Source organism: Podarcis melisellensis, assembly GCF_964234715.1.
Source record: "Podarcis melisellensis genome assembly, chromosome: 10".
NCBI classification, from domain to species: Eukaryota; Metazoa; Chordata; class Lepidosauria; order Squamata; family Lacertidae; genus Podarcis; species Podarcis melisellensis.
In genome coordinates, this window is record NC_138542.1 from 2,063,623 (window position 1) to 2,084,163 (window position 20,541).

At 42.3% G+C, this 20,541-nt stretch overlaps 1 protein-coding gene across 1 annotated transcript; it reads right to left on the reverse strand.

Moving 5' to 3' along the window:
• Positions 1 to 1,218: 1,218 nt before the first annotated feature.
• On the reverse strand, positions 1,219 to 13,767 carry PHYH (phytanoyl-CoA 2-hydroxylase). The gene is made up of 7 exons (XM_081927887.1): positions 13,654 to 13,767; positions 12,853 to 13,021; positions 11,753 to 11,834; positions 9,193 to 9,374; positions 7,313 to 7,462; positions 6,937 to 7,071; positions 1,219 to 1,377 (listed from the first exon to the last, which is right to left on the reverse strand). Exons 2-7 carry the CDS (start codon positions 13,009 to 13,011, stop codon positions 1,324 to 1,326), a joined length of 762 nt encoding a protein of 253 aa, XP_081784013.1. The 5' UTR covers positions 13,012 to 13,021; positions 13,654 to 13,767; the 3' UTR covers positions 1,219 to 1,323.
• Between the last annotated feature and the right edge of the window lie 6,774 nt (positions 13,768 to 20,541).

The window sequence follows — 20,541 nt, forward strand, 5'->3', positions numbered from 1 at the left end:
CACTGCATAAAGGCAGCTGTTTCAGTGCCTTGTTGAATCATACAGCTGTCTACCATTCAATACTGGATAAAGTAGATCATGAAGTGCATCAATTAAAATAGTTAAAACTGTTGTTGAACTTAGGAATATTGTTTACTCAGAACAGTAGGCGTGTCCAAGGAGGTGTGCCTAGAATTCTCACTTATGCTAGAAAACTGCAACCTGTGCTGCTGATAGAAATAGTACGACTCCTGCAACACATTGGCGACTCATATACACACAATAATTAATAAAATGATTATACATTCTTTATCAATCTTCTGAGAAAAAAACAAAACCTTGTACAAAGCCACAGAGACGTGCGAACTACCCAACCTAAGATGAACTTAATGTCTGATTTCAATGGATTTTCCAGGTGCTTAACTCAGTCTTTAGGTAAATTCATGAAGAGACCAACAAAAGGTAAGTTCGGTGTTGTTCACAATACTGAGAGATGCTACTGGAGTTGTAGATGGATGTTAATGAAGTTGTAGACAGGCTGCCGGCGTTTTGCACCTGTTTCGCCCTGGCAGTCCAAGTGATCAAGAGGCCGTTGTTCCCCCCGGATGGGGCCCTTTTACTGGCGCTTGCAGGTAGCACACTCCCAAGGTAGTTTTCCGGGCTTCTTCAGTGGCCTAATTTCAAAGCCTTGATACGTATATTGATATTCAATTTCATAAAGTAAAGGTAAAGGTGCCCCTGCCCGTACGGGCCAGTCTTGCCAGACTCTAGGGTTGTGCGCTCATCTCACTCAAGAGGCCGGGAGCCAGCGCTGTCCACAGACACTTCTGGGTCACGTGGCCAGCGTGACAAGCTGCATCTGACGAGCCAGCGCAGCACACGGAACGCCGTTTACCTTCCCGCTGGTAAGCGGTCCCTATTTATCTACTTGCACCCAAGGGTGCTTTCGAACTGCTAGGTTGGCAGGCGCTGGGACCGAACAACGGGAGCGCACCCCGCCGCAGGGATTCGAACCGCCAACCATGTTGATCGGCAAGCCCTAGGCGCTGAGGTTTTACCCACAGCGCCACCCGCGTCCCTACATTCAATTTCATAGAGAATACTATTTCTTGGCAAGCTTAAGAGACTACTACTACTACTACTACTACTACTACTACTACTAGAATTCTCACTTAAGCATCATTATCAAATATAAACATACCTCAGAACTGTTTTACTGCATAGTAATTGAAAAATATTCAGTGCAAGAAAAATTCTGAACACATCCAACCAAAGGATCATGGTCGCTCGCAGTTTAGGAAGCCAGCACATCATTTTCTAAGTCTGTGGCATCTGGATAAGATTCTATAGATTTATTCGCTCTCCTTTAACAAGACGACTTCGCATGATCCAAATATCCTAAGGACAGAAAATAACCTTGTTTTGTGCACAAGTTCATTCCCGCTGCACATACAAGCAGTTGCATATGGAAGGAAGCCCACCCCACCCAGATGTTTTGGTTCTGCATGAAGCTTTGCTTCTGAACTGAGGGCTCATCCACACTTTTGCTCCAGATTTCTAGCCACAGGCCTGAGCGTTCCAGGTCTGACAACTTTTTCCCCATTTTCTTACCACTTTCCCTATGAAAACACACTCTTTACTGCTGAACTGAAGGAAATGGCAATGCGCAGAAAACCCTCAGTTCTCTGCCAGCAACACAAATCACACAGCATGCCTAGTGCTTGTCCCCCAATGGTGTGGTGTGGTAGCAAGAATTGTAATATGCTATGTAGAAGCTGGGAGAGAGATCAGGATCAGACCTGCTCAACACCCACATACATGACTGAGTAGGCTACCACCAATGGAATAATTATTCCCAATACCACTATGTCAGATGTAGGATGTGAAAAGTTTTTGATGCAGAATGTTCACAAACAATTTTTTTTTTTTTAGGAAACTGCTTCACCTTTATACAACTTAGAATAATATTGATGAAATACTCCCCCCCACACTTTGTCTTATCTGTTATTACAGAATTTCCTTTTTGCCACTTCAATATCACTTTCCTCTCTTTCTCTTTCCACAGTTTATACAGTGGTGCCCCGCAAGACGAAAGGGTTTTTCGGTTTTTGCGTCGCTTCGCTAGACGATTTTCCCTATGGGCTTGCTTCGCAATAAGAAAGCCCATAGGGAAATCTCCGGGGACCTCTTTTAAATGCTGGCGGTGGGGAGCAAAGCCTTTCCCCCCCCCCTCTGGACTTCAGAAGAGGTCCAGGAAGGCCGGCGGGGGCCGAAAGGCTTTGCTCCCCACCGCCAGCATTTTAAAAGCGGTCCGGGATAGCAGGGAAGCGCTTCCCGCTATCCCGGATGGCTTTTGAAGGCAGGACCTCCTGGACCTCTTCTGAAGGCCGGCAGGGGGCGAAAGTCTTTGCTCCCCCCTGCCTGCCTTCCCGGGAGAGCTCTCCCCGACGGCTTTTGAAGGCAGGCAGGGGGGGAGCAAAGACTTTTGCCCCCCGCCAGCCTTCAGAAGAGGTCCAGGACCTCTTCCGAAGGCGGGCGGGGGGCAAAAGTCTTTGTCCCCCCCCGCCTGCCTTCCCGGGGGACAGCTTTTGAAGGCAGGCGGGGGGGAGCAAAGACTTTCGCCCCATGCCGGCCTTCAGAAGAGGTCCTCGACCTCTTCTGAAGGCCGGCGGGGGGCAAAAGTCTTTGCTCCCCCCTGCCTGCCTTCCCGGGAGAGCGGAAAAACGCGCTGCGATTCTCCGCTCTCCCCGACGGCTTTTGAAGGCAGGCGGGGGGGAGCAAAGACTTTTGCCCCCCGCCAGCCTTCAGAAGAGGTCCAGGAACTCTTCTGAAGGCTGGCGGGGGGCAAAAGTCTTTGTCCCCCCTGCCTGCCTTCCCGGGGGCTTTTAAATCGCCCCGGGACAGCGGAGAATGTCCCAGGGTTTTCTAAAATGCTGGCGGGCGGCAGCGAAGGCTTCGCTGCCGCCTGCCAGCATTTTAAGATCGCCCCGGGACAGCGGAGTCTTCCGCTGTCCAGGGGTGCTTTTAAAGTGTTGGCGGGCGGCAGCGAAGCCTTCGTTGCCGCCCGCCAGCATTTTAAAAAACCTTGGGACAGCGGGGAAGTCCTCTGCTGTCCCGGGGTTTTTTTTAAAATGCTGGGGGTGGGAAGAAAAGCCCTTGTCCGCGCCCCCCCAGCCTTCAGAAGAGGTCGGGGGACAGAGTGTCCCCGGACCTGGTCTGAAGGCGGTTTCCATAGGAACGCATTGATTGATTTTCAATGCATTCCTATGGGAAACCATGCTTCGCAAGACGAAAAACTCGCAAGACGAAAAAACTTGCGGAACGAATTAATTTCGTCTTGCGAGGCACCACTGTACACCAAACATTTCCCCAGTTTGTAAGTAAATTCAAATTATTTTTGGTTTAGCATAATTCAGTTTCATTTCCTTCTTCTGCATTGTTAACATAGACATCTGTCTTTGCAGCATCTTGATTTGCCTAGTTGTATTTATCTCAGTTGGAGATCATTCGAACTATTTTTCTTTTAGTCTAATCTTAGACAATTTTCTGTAGTTTTCTCTGCCCAGTCTCTTTATTAGGATTAAAAAATTATGTTGTATGAAATAACCTCTGATGAAAGCTTTATTGGCATCCCAAACCATTTATATTCCTGTCCTTGTCTAAGTTATTCTCAAACAATTGTTTTAGCTTATGCTTGCAGCCTTCCACAACTGTTTCTTCTTGTGGTAGTGTTTCATTAAGCCTCTGGCTAAAGAAACCATTTTTCTTTTTAAAAGTCATAATTACTGAATTGTGATCTAAGAAAGTCTTTCGTAATATGTCTATGGAGTTGCCAGTGTCTTAGTCAACCAAATCATATTTTTCTTGAGAAGCACCTGTGTCTTTCAGAGAAATATTTATATTGCCAGATGTCAACAAGTTCCAAATTATCCATCATTTCAAAGAAAACCTTAGGTACTTTATCCTGGGAAGTTTTAATATTTTTCTTTTAAGTTCTGTCCTGCATTGGAAAGACCACTCCATCCCTGTCAGGTTTCATATGAAAAGTCCATCATCCACAAGCCCACAAGCCCTATATAAAATGTTGATTACTTTTTTTACAGCCTTGGATAGTAACCTCCACCCCAACACATCTACATTGTTCATCAGAGATTATCAATTTTGGGCAAAAGAACTCCATTTCCCCCCCCCCCCCCAATCCTGCAGAGATCAATTCCTCACCAAATTCTTTTTTTTTGTCAAATATTTTATATCCTTTTCCCTAATATGTGTTTCTTGTAAACAAATTAGATATTTAAAAAAAGAAATATATTTTTTCTCTTTTGAGGAATATTTGCTCCATTTATATTCCATGTTAAGTACTTGTAATCCATAGCTGAGAAGGTTATTTTGTCATATCTACAGCTCCCATTTCTGTTTCTTCAGTCTCATCCATTTGTATTTCTTCCATTTCAAATTTAAATTTCTCAACAAAGTCTCTTGCTTTCTGTACTGAATCAAGTTGAATTTTTTGTTGTTTAAAGATAAATATCACTCCCTCCTGTGTGCCCCATCGTGATTGAATTCTTTTCTGCTAAAGTTATTCGTCAAAAAATAGTAGCCTTTTCTTTTTTGCAGTACCCTCAGTGGAATTTCTTTCAATTCAATCACATCTATATCATCAATTTTCAACTTAGTCTCAAAATATTACTGTAAGACTTCGTCTCTAGTTTTCCTTCTAGCAAATTGGACCAAAACATCTCTTGGAACCTTTCTTAATTTTGCAAAACGTGTACAGTGTTACCTCGGGTTACATACGCTTCAGGTTACATATGCTTCAGGTTACAGATGCTTCAGGTTACATACGCTTCATGTTACAGACTCCACTCACCCAGAAATAGTGCTTCAGGTTAAGAACTTTGCTTCAGGATGAGAACAGAAATCGTGCTCCAGCGGTGCGGCAGCAGCGGGAGGCCCCATTAGCTAAAGTGGTGCTTCAAGTTAAGAACAGTTTCAGGTTAAGAACGGACCTCCAGAATGAATTAAGTTCTTAACCTGAGGTACCACTGTATTAATTTTGTAGATTTTGTCCATTTCTGCCTCCATATGAAGCACATCCTTTTTCAAAAAGTATGCCAGTGAATTAATGACTTTATCCCTAATATCTTCACCCTCCTCTTCTGGAATCTCTCTGAATTGTAGGCAGATCTCTTTTTCTCTCAACTCCATTAATGCCAAATTCTCCAAATATCTTTCCATCTGTTTGTAACTTCACTTCTACTTTCCAGATGTGAGATATGCTGGCAGGTACAGGAATTTTCCCTTTTCTCTGGAAGCTTCTGATAAGAATCAACGAGCCTCTGACAGGTTTATAGTCCATTTTATTTACACAGAGGCATGGAGCCACCCTCCTTCAGGATCTCAGTTGGTCCCTCTGTATCCCAGCCCCTTCCACTGCCAAGCTCTCCCACCCCGGTGCTTCTGTTGAGACATCACCCTTTCAGACCTCCTAGTGCAAGGGGAGGGAGGGAGGTCCCCACCGCTCTCAAAGGAAGAGTCTCCCAAGTGGTGGCTCCCTCCCGATTGCCTAGCTTCTGACTCAGGGTTATCTAGCTCTTCCCCCGACTGTGCCGTCTCTCAATCGGTTGCTGGGAAAGTTGAAGGAAGAGGGGGGCAAACTCTCCCCTTCTTCTTCTGTCAGAGGCTGCTCTGTCTGTGTCTGCATTCCTTCATCTTCAGAGTCAGAGCAGTCTCTGGCATCTGAGTCAGACCAGCCCCTGACACGAAAGTCTACACTTTATTTCTACAGACAACTGTGTATAGGATTCTTCTATTTTATTAAGTGTTCCTTCTAAATCTTGCCAGCTTTTCATCTACTTGTATTCAAATGGTCCATATTGTTTTTAATTTCATTCCTCTCTAATTTAAGAGATTTTGTTTGCTCTGCCATCATCTGCTGAAAAATGTCAAAAGGGTCAAAAGGTATCAAAAGATGTTTTTATTTCCTCTGCTGCCTTTTTCTTGCTGCCTGGCGTGCTGAGTATTGGGAGTATAAAAACAAACCGTCTTTCTTTTAAAGCCAACTTCTATTTTCACCAGCTGTTTCTGCTTCGCTTATTAAGAATGTCAGCCCTTTCTGTCTCTTTTCTGCTCTCATAAAAACTTCAGCAACAGGACAGCTTCCCCAGACATCTTGTTCTGGCTGCAGCATCAATAAATGTAGCCCGTTTAAAATAAACTGATTCCATTCTCACAGAGGAAATTTCAACTGGCAAAATAGCTTTTATATTCTTAGGCACACTTTTGTCAAGAAAATAAATAAATAAATAAATAAAAATAACCCACTTAGAACTTAACACAGAAACTCCTTTGTCTGTTTAAATCTTTCTTATCTCAGACCATAAATCAAGCCTTTTGTCTTCACTCAACAGCTTAAACAGCAGTCCTCCTCCCTTCTAAGTTGTAGAAAGTAGATAGCTCAGTGGATGTAAGTTTTCACTGGCAGATGAAGAAACTCACTTAAGTTGTAAATTATTTTATTCCAAAAATAATTAAGAAAGAGAGGTGTTTTGTGGATCCAGTGTCCATATTGGCCATTGTATTGTTTGGGCAAGGTGAAATTTCCTCAAAGTCAGGGCCTCCAAGAAGCCGTCTCTCCACCAATCTCACCAGCTCCTTTTCTGAAGGGAAGCTGAAAGCCAATATTGGTGTCTGTCTATCATCAAACACCACACAACTACCACAGACAGATGAGCTGATGGAGATAGTCCATCAGCCACCATCGCTCCCCTGGAAGTTTCTCCTTTGTTTCTTTTTAATTTCGCCTGTTTTCTTTCTCTTTCTCTCATTTTTCTTTTCCTCTTTTTCTTTGTGTTTTTAGTTTATCTTTGATATTCCAAAAATATATTGGGTATTTGATATTAACTTTATATATCTTTTCCCAAACTTTAATGGGACAGGGGAAACCATCATACATACCATCAAGGTGATAGGTGAGTCTGTACCATACTTTGCTCTTGCAACATCTACAGCTTCTTTCTCCATGTTCTCTTGAATTGTACCTTTCATGTCAATATAGTGGCACTCAGAACTTGCGTAATGACAAGAAATTGTCTGCATGAAAAGACCAATATAACTTATTTATTTTCATTTGTAAATGCATTTCTGCAAAGGCATGCATCCCATATGAAGGATAGGTTTTACCCCTCACCTCCAGCCCTCCAACAAAGAAGCATAGAAATAATAAGGCGCAACTTCAGGTTTTGATATTAATAGCTCAAACATGGGAAAGCCTTGACTTGAACTGAAGGGGGGGTTAGGTGTTTGATACCTGCAACCTCAAATAGCATCTTACCTTACGAAACCCTTCAGTCTTGTTCATTCCAGAGCCATGGATTAGCAAGGGATGGAAGAACACTGTGTCTCCTTTCTCCACAGCAAGGTGAACCCTTGGAATAGTTTTATCATAATCACGCACTCCATGGTACATCTTGTTGACACCACCCTGGAAGTTCAATGCATTGAATTATCTTCTTTATCCTAAAGAACTTAATCTTTTGAAACCTCCACACTTCAAAAACTTTTAGAACTGATTTATAAATATTAAGTCTATTTAGTTGGATGAGACCAAGGCCTGATCCAGCTGAACAGTGGACAGTGATGTCCCTTCAGAAGCTCACATGCTGAATGTGAAGCTGATGGTCCTCCTGCCTCCTTTCCCCCTTGCATCTTGTATGGAGATGCCTGTTGCAACCAAACATGGATGTTCTGGCCCAGGATCCTGTCTAATTAGTTTTGTCTAAGCCATTTGAGTCCATGGCCCTCCCCACAACTGGTGGCACTGAAACAGAGAACGTTTATTTGGTGAAATAAATAAGATGCTAAAAGAAAATATTGTATTCTCCCCCACGTTGGTATCTTTTTCTAAGGGAGAGAATAAAAAGATAAAATGAAAAGATTTGCTACATTACCTTCTTATTGTTGCATGTATATTGACTGCCCAAAGATGGAAAACATTGTCTCTATGATGGAGTAGTATATGGGAAATTGCATTACATGAAAATCTTACCTGCAGCCCCCTGCCTCCTCTGTCACAGCCCCCCGCTGCTGCCACCACCTCCTTCTCCACAGGCCCCTGCTCCCAATCTTGAAGGTGGCAGGGAAGTAAAAGGAGGCTGGAGATCTACCAACTGAGAAATTGCTTCATCTCACCTCATGGGTGGGCTGCTCTGTTCTTGTTCTGATTTCTTATGAGGGTAAAGGTAAAGGGACCCCTGCCTATCATGTCCAGTTGCGGACGACTCTGGGGTTGCAGTGCTCATCTCGCTCTATAGGCCAAGGGAGCTGGCGTTTGTCTGCAGACAGCTTCCAGGTCATGTGGCCAGCATGACTAAGCCGCTTCTGGCGAACCAGAGCAGCACACAGAAACACCGTTTACCTTCCCGCTGGAGTGGTACCTATATATCTACTTGCACTTTAACATGCTTTCAAACTTCTAGGTGGGCAGGAGCAGGGACTGAGCACCGGGAGCTCACCCCGTTGCGGGCATTCAAACCGCCGACCTTCTGATCAGCAAGCCCTAGGCTCTGTGGTTTAGACTACAGTGCCACCTGCTGGTACTCTCCACTTATTTGTCACAAAAATCAAGCTAACCAGCTTTATCATTTTTCTTGTGAATGTAACATCCAATGCTAGCCCTGATTTGATTTGGTTTGGTTTAGCTTTAATGTGTCTGTCTCATAATTTTTCTTCTTATTATTTTTGTTATATGGGGGGGGGGGAATCAATAAAAATACTTTTCTAGAAAATGCAACTTGTGGAGAGGTCACAATACAATTGCCTATAAGTGCACTGATCTCCAGCTGAGACTTTTCATAGTTAACTCTGTGTCATGATGGACATTCAAGAACTCTGGTTGGACTTGTGTATGTCTCCTGGATGGGTGGATCCCAGTAACAACAAAATGTCATCTGCGAGGCTGCCTTCAAAGAGAGTTTGGAAACTTCCTACTGGTGCAGAATACAGTCACCAAGAGCTTGGAGATGTGTGTGTTCTGAACATATGACATCAGTTCCATATCAGTTGCCCTGGCTGCCCATTCATCTCAATTTAAAGCCCTCTTTTTGATTGTAAGGATCATACCACTCAGTTAGCAAAACTGCTATTGGCTACTTCCAAATTTGCAGATACTTCCATCTTCCGTCCCTCCCTGTGATGAAGTCATAATGAAATTACCTCCCACTCAGGATAATCATGCTGTTTCAGAGACCCCTTATGACTTCCTGGCCAAACTGCCAGGCATCCATTGCTGCGATCAACCTTCTCCATGGCAGTCCAGGCACAAACAATGCGATCTGCAGGCCGGAATGGGAAATAGTGCAAATCCTGGTGCATCGGTTGGCGAGAGGTCTTCTTTCCTGCAACAATTATTTGTATTAGCTTTCATAGTACAGATGCAGAATTAGTTAAGTAAATACAAGCACAATCTTCCAATACTTCTCATGCAGAGGTGGTGCAGTTTTGGCTACACCTTCACTGGCACTCAGAGACTCAAACCAGGACTAGTATTTCTGGATTTTAGATGGCAATGGCTGTACACACCCATCAATTGTAGTGATGGCATGGCAGGAATAACCTATAAATTTTGGATTTAATTTCAAGTGGACAATACAATGTACCACAAATACCTAGGAATTCATGCTGGTGAAATTACATTATAGTGACAATGCAGAATGTTTTGCCAAGAGCATAATTCCACTGAAACCCTATGTAAAATCCCTGTCGTTGTTTAGGGCGTTGAATTACTGGTCTGTATATAAGTGCAGGCATTTATACTGAGGCTGCAGCTTCTGGAAAGAAATTCTGTTCTTTCTTTTTAGCATTAGGCAAAGCCCTACCCTTCCAACAGCAGACAGCGTTGTCACTTATGAATGGGAGGGAAGACAGTCATGAGAAACCAACTTCACATTCAACAGCAAGGCTAGCACTATGAAGGTAATTTAGGAAGACACAATTAAGCCCTTCATGTTTGCTTTGTTACTGTAAGGCAGGATACTTTATTCAGAATATTTCTATCTCATATTTGCATCACAAAATATAAGATTAATTTCACATTTAAGAGATTATTATTATGAAGGGATATCCTAGGAGGCAGCCATCATAAGGGTTGGGTTTCAAATAGTTTCTACATGCAATTCCTAGTCCCAACCATGTTCCACCCTCCCTCTGCTCCCTTTACCAGAGTTACTCTAGCCCAGGCACGTCCAAAGTCCGTTTTGGGGGCCTAATCCAGCCTGCCAGTTGGCTTAATCCGGGCCCTGTGGCAGTTTATTTCCTGGGCTAAAATCATAAAAAATCTCAACAACTTCAATCCTAAAAAAAGTTTGGTTGGCCCTCATGCATGTTCACCTCATCAAATCTGCCCCTCTTTGAAAAAAGTTTAGACACCCCTCTTCTAGTCGCTGCCAAGTGCCAAAACCCAGGAAACTGGAACACCTGGTAGCAACAACTGAAGAGTTCTATTCCTAATAGCAGCCCTGAAAGTGACCCAGATGAGATGGGACCCAGGGATTCCTTACTTTTCCATATACTTTACTATCTTAATAATTTAATTTAAATTTTATATCCCACTTTTCACCGTCTAGCCCTCAAAGCAGCCCACAATGATAAAAACACACATTTTCTCATTCTGCAAGGCTCCTCCTGCCAGGTAATGCAAGTGCCCCATGAGAGGGTCCCACTTATCTTGATGCCCTGACTTCAAAAGATCTATATCCCACTTCAGGGAGTTCTTCCTCCCCACACAAACCTCTACTATGGAGAGGAATGACACCAAAATCCCTGGAACTGAACTGATACGGCTGACGAGGGCCTGAAGCAAAAAAGAGCTGCAGGGTCCTTCCTATACATGTGGTTTTGCAAAGAGGTTTAACCTTTTTGGTCTTCAGTTTTTGGAGAACTGAGTTTAATGTTCAAAGTGGACCTACAAATCTCTCCCAAACTTGCATTACTTGGAATTCTGGACACTTCTAACTCTCAAAAGGAACAGTTAGCATTTGTCCTATTAGTGGTGTGTATAGAAATTTCAAATTGCTATGCAATAGCATTCTGCAGTTTCTGTAAACATTGAAGCCTGGTATTCCCGGATATGAAAAACTTTGCTGAAAAACTAACCTACCAAATTCATGCAAATAAAGAAAAACCGAGTCCTTACCTTTTCTACAACACTTGGCAAATGTTTCTTGAATATATGCAACAACATTGTAACAGGAACCCACCACAATCCAAATAGTAGAGATACTATTTGGAGTAACTCAGGAATAAGATCTGATCTTCTGTGGTTGGTATGTTGCGACATGTGCTGTACATGTGATATTCAGTGGGAAATGAATAAAACCTTTTAAAGAATGAAATCAGGCAGAGGACTGCAAGAAAGGGGGGGGGGATGAGGAAGAGAGGATGGCAAGGGATAAAAGTGTGGCACAGTCACTTTTGGCTCTGTCCATGCTCACAGATTATACCCAGAAGGAATAAAGCAGCAAACAGGAAAAAGAAAGGTCCCACCTCTGATTTAGAGAGTACCAATACAAAATCTGAGAGAAGTTAAATCAAGACGTGTATCAGAATGAACCATGTGGTATACATCTTCGTTTAGACTTGCATCACAGTAGCTAATTCTCTAAGTATACCTACAGGACCTTGCAAAAGAAAAAAGGGCAAGTCCAACAATATTTACATACATGCTAGCATTCTTGAACAGAGTATTTTATTTTTCATCCGTTCAATTATTTCTTACCAGAATCCGGAGGCTTATTTATCAACATGGCGTGCATAGCCATGATGTTTGGTCCCGTGAAGCATTCGACATATTTCAATATCTAAAGTGAAGAAAGTTTCTCATGAGATGCATATTTAAACATGCTAAAAATATATTGCCCCTTATATTTCATGGGCAAGACACAAGTGAATATGCATGATCAATACACCAGAGTTGAAGAAGCAACCAGTGCTATGCACTGCTAAGAGACATCTATAGATATCCCATTGAAACGAACAGGAATTAAATTCCCATCCAGCAGTAAACTGTCTGGAGCTAACTGTTCCCATAGCACAGAGATTCATTAAAAAAAATCACTTTATGTTGATTTATACTTAACACAACAATTAATATCATGTCAACATAGAGCTAAGGTGAATGTTTCATTAGAGCAAGGGTTTTTCCTTGATCAAGAAGTGCCCTCTGCACTTCCCCAAAATGTGTTCTGGGTTTCCCCCCAGATTTGGAAGTGGAAAGGATACATGCGGGGGGGGGGAGGAATTCCCTTGGGCTAATGCTAATGCTTGAGCTAGCACCAAAAGTTGGTTAAATATCACACACAGTGATCACCACTGCAGAGATGCCTGATTTCACTAGACATTGGGTACAATCTGCAAAAGTTAAGCTCTGCTTAAAGCATCTATTGAACGAGACAAAATAGCAGATCAAATCTACTGCAGTATTGCTTCCTTAATTTAAAAGCAGCCATATGGAAGTGCGGAGGACGTATTTTGAATATGACTGCAGCACCATGTGATGGATGTCATACTTTGCTCCTTCCCAGGCCATATTCCCAGTGTAAATCTCTTATTCAGTTTAAGGAGGTGAGGGAAATACGGAAAGACTCTGGTACCAGGAGGAAGTTGCTTGCTTTTTTCAATTCACACCTCTGGCTGCTTTCAACTTTTATAAAAAAAATATGGAGCCATGGGACATCCTGTTCACGCATCTCTGGCATCATTTCACCGTTGGTGTCACTTAGCTTTTGTTATCTTGTGCTGCCTTACTATGCGAGCAAGTTAATTAATGAAGTTTCCTATTTCGTACAGGTCTTCCCCGTGGCTGCCCCCTTTTTTAACCTGAGGCAATCTACAATATCCGAAGAGCTTCTCATGTTGCTGGAAATCCTGTATTTTGGAAACTGTTTTCTGATCTAGAACAAACTCCGACTTGGAAGCTGAAACATCTCTCATGACCGTCAGACCAGGGACAATCACTTCCTGTCTGCAGATCTTCATGAACTCATTTCTGAGGAGAGAATTCAAAAAAAGTTATTCATGGCAAAGTTTGCTATGCTGTTTAACCATGTTATTGCCTTTGTAAATTAAATTAAATCAAATCAAATCAAATTGTATACTTCTATTGTGCAAAATCATGGGTAATATTTTTTATTTATTTATTAAATTTGTATACCACCCATCATCCATAGATTTAGAGATCCACATAACTCATTCTCTGTGAGGCTTTGAGTGTATATTTATAAGCAAGAAGTAAATTATGCCTCGTATCAACTGGCTGGATGTTCTTGTAAATCCAGGGGGAATTTTCATTTGGAGTGGGGCCCTTCTTGTGGCCTTCAGGTCTTGCTTGGCAAACACAAGCTCTTGGGCACACCTCAAGAGAGACCTCTGGACTGCAACCAGTGTGCTTTAAACCACTGGGGGTGGGGTCAAGTACCACGGAGGGGGTGTGTCAAGACTGACCCAAGGGGGGGTTGAAACAGGAGCACTACCACCCTGCAAAGATATGGAAAAAGAGATTAAGAAATGGGTCCTGAATGCATGTTTGGGTGAAAAGTGAGTTCTGGGTCTGAAAAGGTTGAAGATACTTGTTTTAGACAATCTCACTATATGTGATTAGGACACATGGCTACAGTTTACCTGAAATGTTCAACATCCTCATCCGAGACCAGATTTTTTATGACGAGATAGCCGTTCTCCTCATAGAAATCCCTTTGCTTTGGGCTTAGAACATTATTATCTAAGGTGTAACTGCAGAGATAGGAACATACAGTGGATAAGTTCACAGGGCAAGGATGAAGCCTAGGAAATAAGCGCTCCCTGGGAACTCTTATGCAACCTACAACACACCCCGGGGTATCCTGCAGCACAGAGGAGCTCTAGGGAAAACAGGCAGGTCCATGTGGGAGGGGATCCCTGAAGTTCAAAATCTGCAGTACCATGAAGGTATTTATTTCCACGAAGTCAGCACAAAAGTTAGTTTGCTGCTTGCTTCTTGAGAATAGAGGCACAAAAGTTTCTACTAATCCACAAATACACAGATGCAACCATGCCCATAAGCTTACTGCTTCAGAATAGCAAATTCCACAGGACTCAGGTGAGGCAGCAATTTGATGGTTAATGCACCCCAAATTATCAAAGGTTCACCACATCCAAGGATGGAATTCTAAGGACATTAAACATGGTTTCCTTTCATTGCCACCATCAACATAACATATCTATTTTTTAATAGAAGAAATAATTTAAGTGTCACTTACTGGTATTGAATTGGGTATTTCACTGTAGTAAATTGGGCTGAAGTTGGAAATCGTGTCTGGAGCACATGTTAAGGAACTTACATTTGTTTTATTTAGATTATTATATATTATTGTGTGATAACTCAGAATTGATTCTGAATCATAATAACTATTGATATGGTAGAGGAAATATAATATACTATATTAAGCTTAAATTATTCTCCATATTTATATCCAAGCTTTTGTATCAATGGTTCTCTTCCCCGATGCAAGTTAACTGCATAGGAAGGGGGCATTTTAATGTAACTCATAAACTGCATTCTAAACTCTGTATAATGAATATTAGAGTTAAAACTATCAATGTTTGTTATCAAAACTCTGTTAAGTTTTTACTAAACTTCAAAGGTCACCCAGGCGGCAACTTATAATGGCAAATGGAAAACTATTTGGGGAAAGCAAATATTTTTACAATAGTGCCTTACATATCGGCACTTTCTAAATATCAGCAAAAACACCAGATGGAAAACAATTGCCAAACACAAAGTGATGTCTTCCAAGAAAATTAAGAAAAAATACCAGTGATATAACACTGAAATGAAAAATCTACAAACCAAAATGGAAACTGCTGGAAGCCACAAATACTGGCAAAACTGCCTGTGTGGTGCATTAAATACCCTTCTGTATAAATGAGTTTATTTGTATTAATATAAAAAACTTTTTTAAAAAGAGTGTCAATGTCAAATGGCATGTTTACAATATTACAGTCATGAGCATCATAACCTTGGAATGGACCACCAGGGCTTAATCACATCATTAATTATTGCAACAAAACTCACAACAACTAGATTCTGGAGAACTTGGGACTCTGACCTTATGGAAGTCTGGTATTGGCAACTTTGGGACTTGGCAGTCATGGAAGCTGTTAGCTTTGAGCTTGTAGAAAGACGCAGGCAATTCTTTAAGCTATTTAGACAGGCTTTATTTCTTATACAGCAACGACAGAACCAGATATAGACCACTGTGCTTCATGGAAACCTTTGACAGGACACTTTTCAAAGACAGACATGGCTGATGTAATCGTTTTACTGGAACAGACCAAAGCTCTGCTCTTCCTTTTTCCCTTGTATTGGGTTGTACTGCATTATTTGATACTTGAAATATAGATATATGGATATATATACGGCCACAATGGCATCTGAGGACTTTCTGGGGCAAAGAAAGTATCCAGTAAACGCAACCTGGAGAGCTGGGAACCTGGTGCTTCTTAACGCGTGTGGAAATGGCAATGGAAGAAGAGAAGAGCGACAGGCTTGTGCTTGTCGCGTGCCGAGAAATCATGGGGCTGAGCAGTTTTCTGCTTGTTGCAAGCTTCTTAGGCACAGGGCTGAGCAGTTTCCCTTGTCCTGTCACTTTCATTAGGAAAAGCCACTTTCTAGTGATAAATCAGAGCAAACCTGATTGCTGTTTGCTCCCATTCAGCTGTAAAGATCAGGTTTTCCTGGGGGGAAGCTGTGGGGCAAAGGCAAGTCTGGGCTTATCCACACCTCTGTCTGCCCTGCCACTTTTCACCAGGAAACTTGATATTTTGGACTGAATGGGGCTGAATTTGGTTTTCTGCAGATTGCCGTCTGTTCCAATTTGTTGCCAAAGAGCAAGTTTACCGGGGAAAGCAGGGAGGCAAAGGCAAAACCTTGGCTAGAAAGTGCAGGACAAGCACAGAACCACTCGCCCCCCCACAAAGGGAAGCCTGGAGGAGCCCCCCCCCCCCCCGCGGAAGCGAAGCAGCAGAGGCAGACTCCCCCTTGGCTCCCCCCCCCGCTGCCTCTCTGGCTTGTCAACCCGCTTCCAACTTATCTCCCCAATGTCTAAAATATCTAGGATGGCATTCTGCGTGTCCAACCACTGAAGGCATAACTCTATACAGAAAACTAAAGGGGGTTGCTAAACCTGGATTCCAACGCCCCCCCCCCCGACTGGCCGAGGAGCTTCTCCTGCCCGCTCGGCCCAAAGGATACGGGGCGCGGCGAGGCGGCGGCGGAGCGCAGGACCGGGCGCAGCAGGGCGCGCAGGCGGAGCCAGGCGGGGGCGCTGGCCATGGCGAGGAGAGCGGGCTCTGCGGGAGAGAAGAGAGGCGTCGCCGGGCGAAAGGAGAGCCAGAAGCAGCAGCAGCATCGCCCCCCCGCCCCCCCAGTTTCGGAGAGAGGAGCCCGAGGCCCCTGCGGCCGGGGGGGGGGGCTGAGACAGTCGAGCGCAAGACCTCCCCCCAAGGGCCAGGCAGGTGCGCCTGCTCAGGGGGCGACGGCATCCCAGAAAAGGGGTTCCAGACCAGTACTGACACTGTTTGATCATTACTGCTACACAAGGAACTAAAATACTCTTTTAAAAACCTCTTGGTTTAACCCGCGCAGGGGGGCCAACGAATAAAGGGGGGCAGGTGAGCCCCGCCCGCATCATCAGCCACAAGATGCGGCACATGATGCACACCATTTGAAGGGCAATGCCCCTCAACTTGGGAGGCCGCAGCCCCCTCGAATATGTTATTGGGGGGGCCAAAGGGACCTCAAACCCCCTCCCCGTTGGCTCCCATGAACATGTGTAAAGTCCGGCTTCTCTCAAGCTGCAACACGCCAGGAAGTGAAAGGCATGCAATTTTGTGAATATGAGGCTACATGCAATTTATCTTATGTCTAATTAAGTTTCTAATTTGTTAAGTGAAAAACAAAGCACCAAACTCTGATGGAGATGCTGAAGAGTCCACACCTTAAAGCAGAGCTTTCCAAACTGTGTGTCAGACGTGTTGGCGTGTCGGCCGCAGTGTGCAGGTGTGTCACTCGAATGCTCCCTGCGCTCATCCTGGGGCTGGAAAGGGGGTAGCTGAGCCTCCTGCTTGCTAGTAAAACTGAATTACTGTGTCGCAAAATGATGCATGTCTAAAAAGTGTGTCACCAACATGAAAAGTTTGGAAAGCTCTGCCTTAAAGTCTGAAGTGTCTTATTTTTTAATTCTCCATCTCTCTCTCTCTCTATCACAGAAAGCATAACTGAAGGGGCTGAGCACATCCCTATTATCATAGTGGTGATTAGGATTTGTCCTCCATGACAAAATGGTCATGGCCAATTTTAAGGTTCTTTTTAGTACGATACATTGTTACGATACATATATTAGAGGCTAATCGAGTCTCTACACAAAATGGCTGCTCAAAAATGTGTTCTGCGTGCGTAGTTGTTCTCTATAATAAGGAACTGTTTATGAATTTACAATAGTGTCTGTCTAGAAGAAGGTTGAGAGCACAATACAAGTAGTAATAGTAATAATATCAAAATACCTGAGTGTTTCGATTGGAGGCCTTGATCCAACGAAGCCTTGTCCCAGTCCCGAAGCCTCACTGAGATCTTGCCTCCTGAAGAGCCTATGAGAAACTGAGCCGCCTTTCATAAGTCGAATCACAAGACATGACACCCCCCCACACACACACACACTTCCTGGCTATATTGTCAGAATGAGATTCATTATATATTTATTATATGCATCACATATGGCAAAGCTCCGCCCTGCTTCATTCTAACATTATCAATGTCAAATGTTTATTTAATTAATCTTCTAATCTACTTTTGCCCCTGCCAGCTTGTTGCTCGAATGTTGTTCTGCTTCTCTCTTTGTACAGTGAAAAATACTGAAATGGCTTATGTTATAAAAAGGCCTGGGGAAAGTTTGCTAAGAGTTTTGAGAATTAACCACAAGAGTGGTGAAAGCTGAAATTTTACCAAAGACACTGTCAGATCATAATGCCACTGTAATAGAATGGAAGAATAAAGATTTAACAACGCGAAGGTGGAGAATGAATGATAGCTTGCTAGACAATACAGAGATACTAGATAAAAAACACTTAAACACATATTTTGAATTAAATTTAAATAAATGTACTGATATTAATGTAGTTTGGGATGCAAGCGAAGCTGTTATGCAAGCATTCTTCCTGCAACAGAACTGTATTCTTAAGAGGAAAAAGGAAAAGAACAAAGAAGAAATATTAAATAAAATAAAAGACATAGAAAAACAGATGGTTAGGAAGCCAGAAGACCCCAAATTAAAACAAGCACTTAAATTGTTGCAAACGCAACTATCTATGATTATAAATCAAGCAGTGGAATGGAAAATTAAACTATTAAAACAACAAAATTTTGAATCAGCAAACAAAACGGGAAAATGGCTGGCCTGGCAATTAAAGAAAAAACAAGGGCAGAACTTCATAAATACAATGAAAGATAATAATGAAACAATAGATAATCCCAAATAAATAAGAAAAGAAAATGAGGAAAAAATAAGAACTTACCTAGAGGAACATAAATTAAAGGCAATCTTGCAAGAAAGAAGAGAACAATTAGAAAGACTGATTTCAGAGGAAGAAATTATGGAAACAATTACACAAGGGAAAATGGAAAGGCACCAGGGCCTGATGGTATACCAATTAAATATTATAAGAAATTAAGCCAACAACTAATTCCTTCATTAAAGGAAGTAATGAATAAGTATAATGAAGAAAGGGCAGATTCCAATGACATGGGAAGAAGCGTTTATTACATTAATACCTAAACAAGGAACGGATCTTACAAATGTAAAAAATTTTAGACCAATATCACTGATTAATAACGATTATAAATTGTTCGCAAATGTATTAGCACAGAGGCTAAAAAAGATTATGGGACCACAAATACATCCAGACCAGGCCATCTTTTTACCAAGATGGCATTTAAAAGATAATTTACAAAACATAGTAAATATAATTGAATACTTAAAAACTAAAATAAACAAACAAGCTGCATTGATTTTTATAGATACGGAAAAGGTGTTTGATAATTTGTCTTGGTCCTTTATGAAAAAGAATCTAGAAATAATGGGCCTGGGTACAAATTTTCTAAGGAGTATAGAGACAATTTACAAAACAAAATGCAAAACTCATAATAAATAGTGGACTGACAGAGAGTCTTCAAATCACAAAGGACACAAGAAAAGGCTGCCCACTGTCACCTCTACTATTTATATCAGTACTGGAAGTATTACTTCAAAATATAAGAGCGACAGAAAGAATTACAGGGATGAAGTGTGAAGAAAAATAATACAAGGTCAAAGCCTTTGCTGACGATATAGTTCTGACATTACAGGAACCACAAATCTTGACAGCGGAAGCATTAAAAGTAATTGAAGAATTTGGTTTGTTGGCAGGACTGAAAATTAACAAGGTTAAAACAAAACTTATGGTAAAAAATATGAATGGGGAACAAATAGATCAAAGCAAAACGGAAATAACAGTAGTAAAGAAAATAAAATATTTGGGTGTCTGGCTCTCCCCGAAAAATACAAACCTATTTAAGGACAATTATAAAACAACATGGAAAGAAGTAAAAACAAATTTGGAAATTTGGGATAGACTGAAACTATCCTTCTGGGGAAGGATAGCAGTTATAAAGATGAGTGTCCTACCTAAGATGCTCTTTTTATTCCAAACTATCCCGATTGTTATTGGATTAGATCAATTTAAGGAGTGGCAAAAAACAATTTATAGGTTTGTATGGCAGGGGAAAGAAGCCTAGAATAAAATTTAAACTTCAAACGGATAAAAGGGAAAGAAGAGGCTTTTCACTACCGGATCTTAAAATACATTACGAAGCTGCTTGCGTAACATGGTTAAAAGAATGGTTTAGCTTGAAAAACACAGATATATTGGATCTGGAGGGGTTTGGAAACAGATACGAGTGGCATGCATACCTATGGTATGACAAGATCAGTGTACATCAAGACTTTCTAAATCACATTATAAAAAGGTCACTTTATGCCGCTTTGCCGTGAGTTTGTGGGGAGGACCCCTCCCCCTGGAAGCCCTTTTTACACCTTGGGCCTGGGGGCAGGCCCCATACTCACCTCCACAGTCTATGGGGCTCCAGGGAGGCCTCGGGTGTGGGGGGTGGGTGTTTAGTTGGGTGTGGGAATTTGTTTAATTTAATTATGTTGTGTTTGTGACTTTGTTTTTTGTTTTTTATAGTTTTATTGTTCTGTTAGTTTGTTTTCTGTATAGGTTTTAATTTGATTTTAAGGGGAGGGGTCAGGGCTGCCCGGGAGTGGGTCCCAGCAAACAAAATGGCTGGGGCAGGTTCCACGGGGAGGAGGCACTGGGACAACCGATCTTAGTGATCATGGGTAGGAGGAGGAGTTACGCTAAGACCAGACCATGTCATTACAGAGGAGGCAGGTTTAGTCGTTGTCTGAGGACTATCCCTGCCTCCAGGTCTGGTCC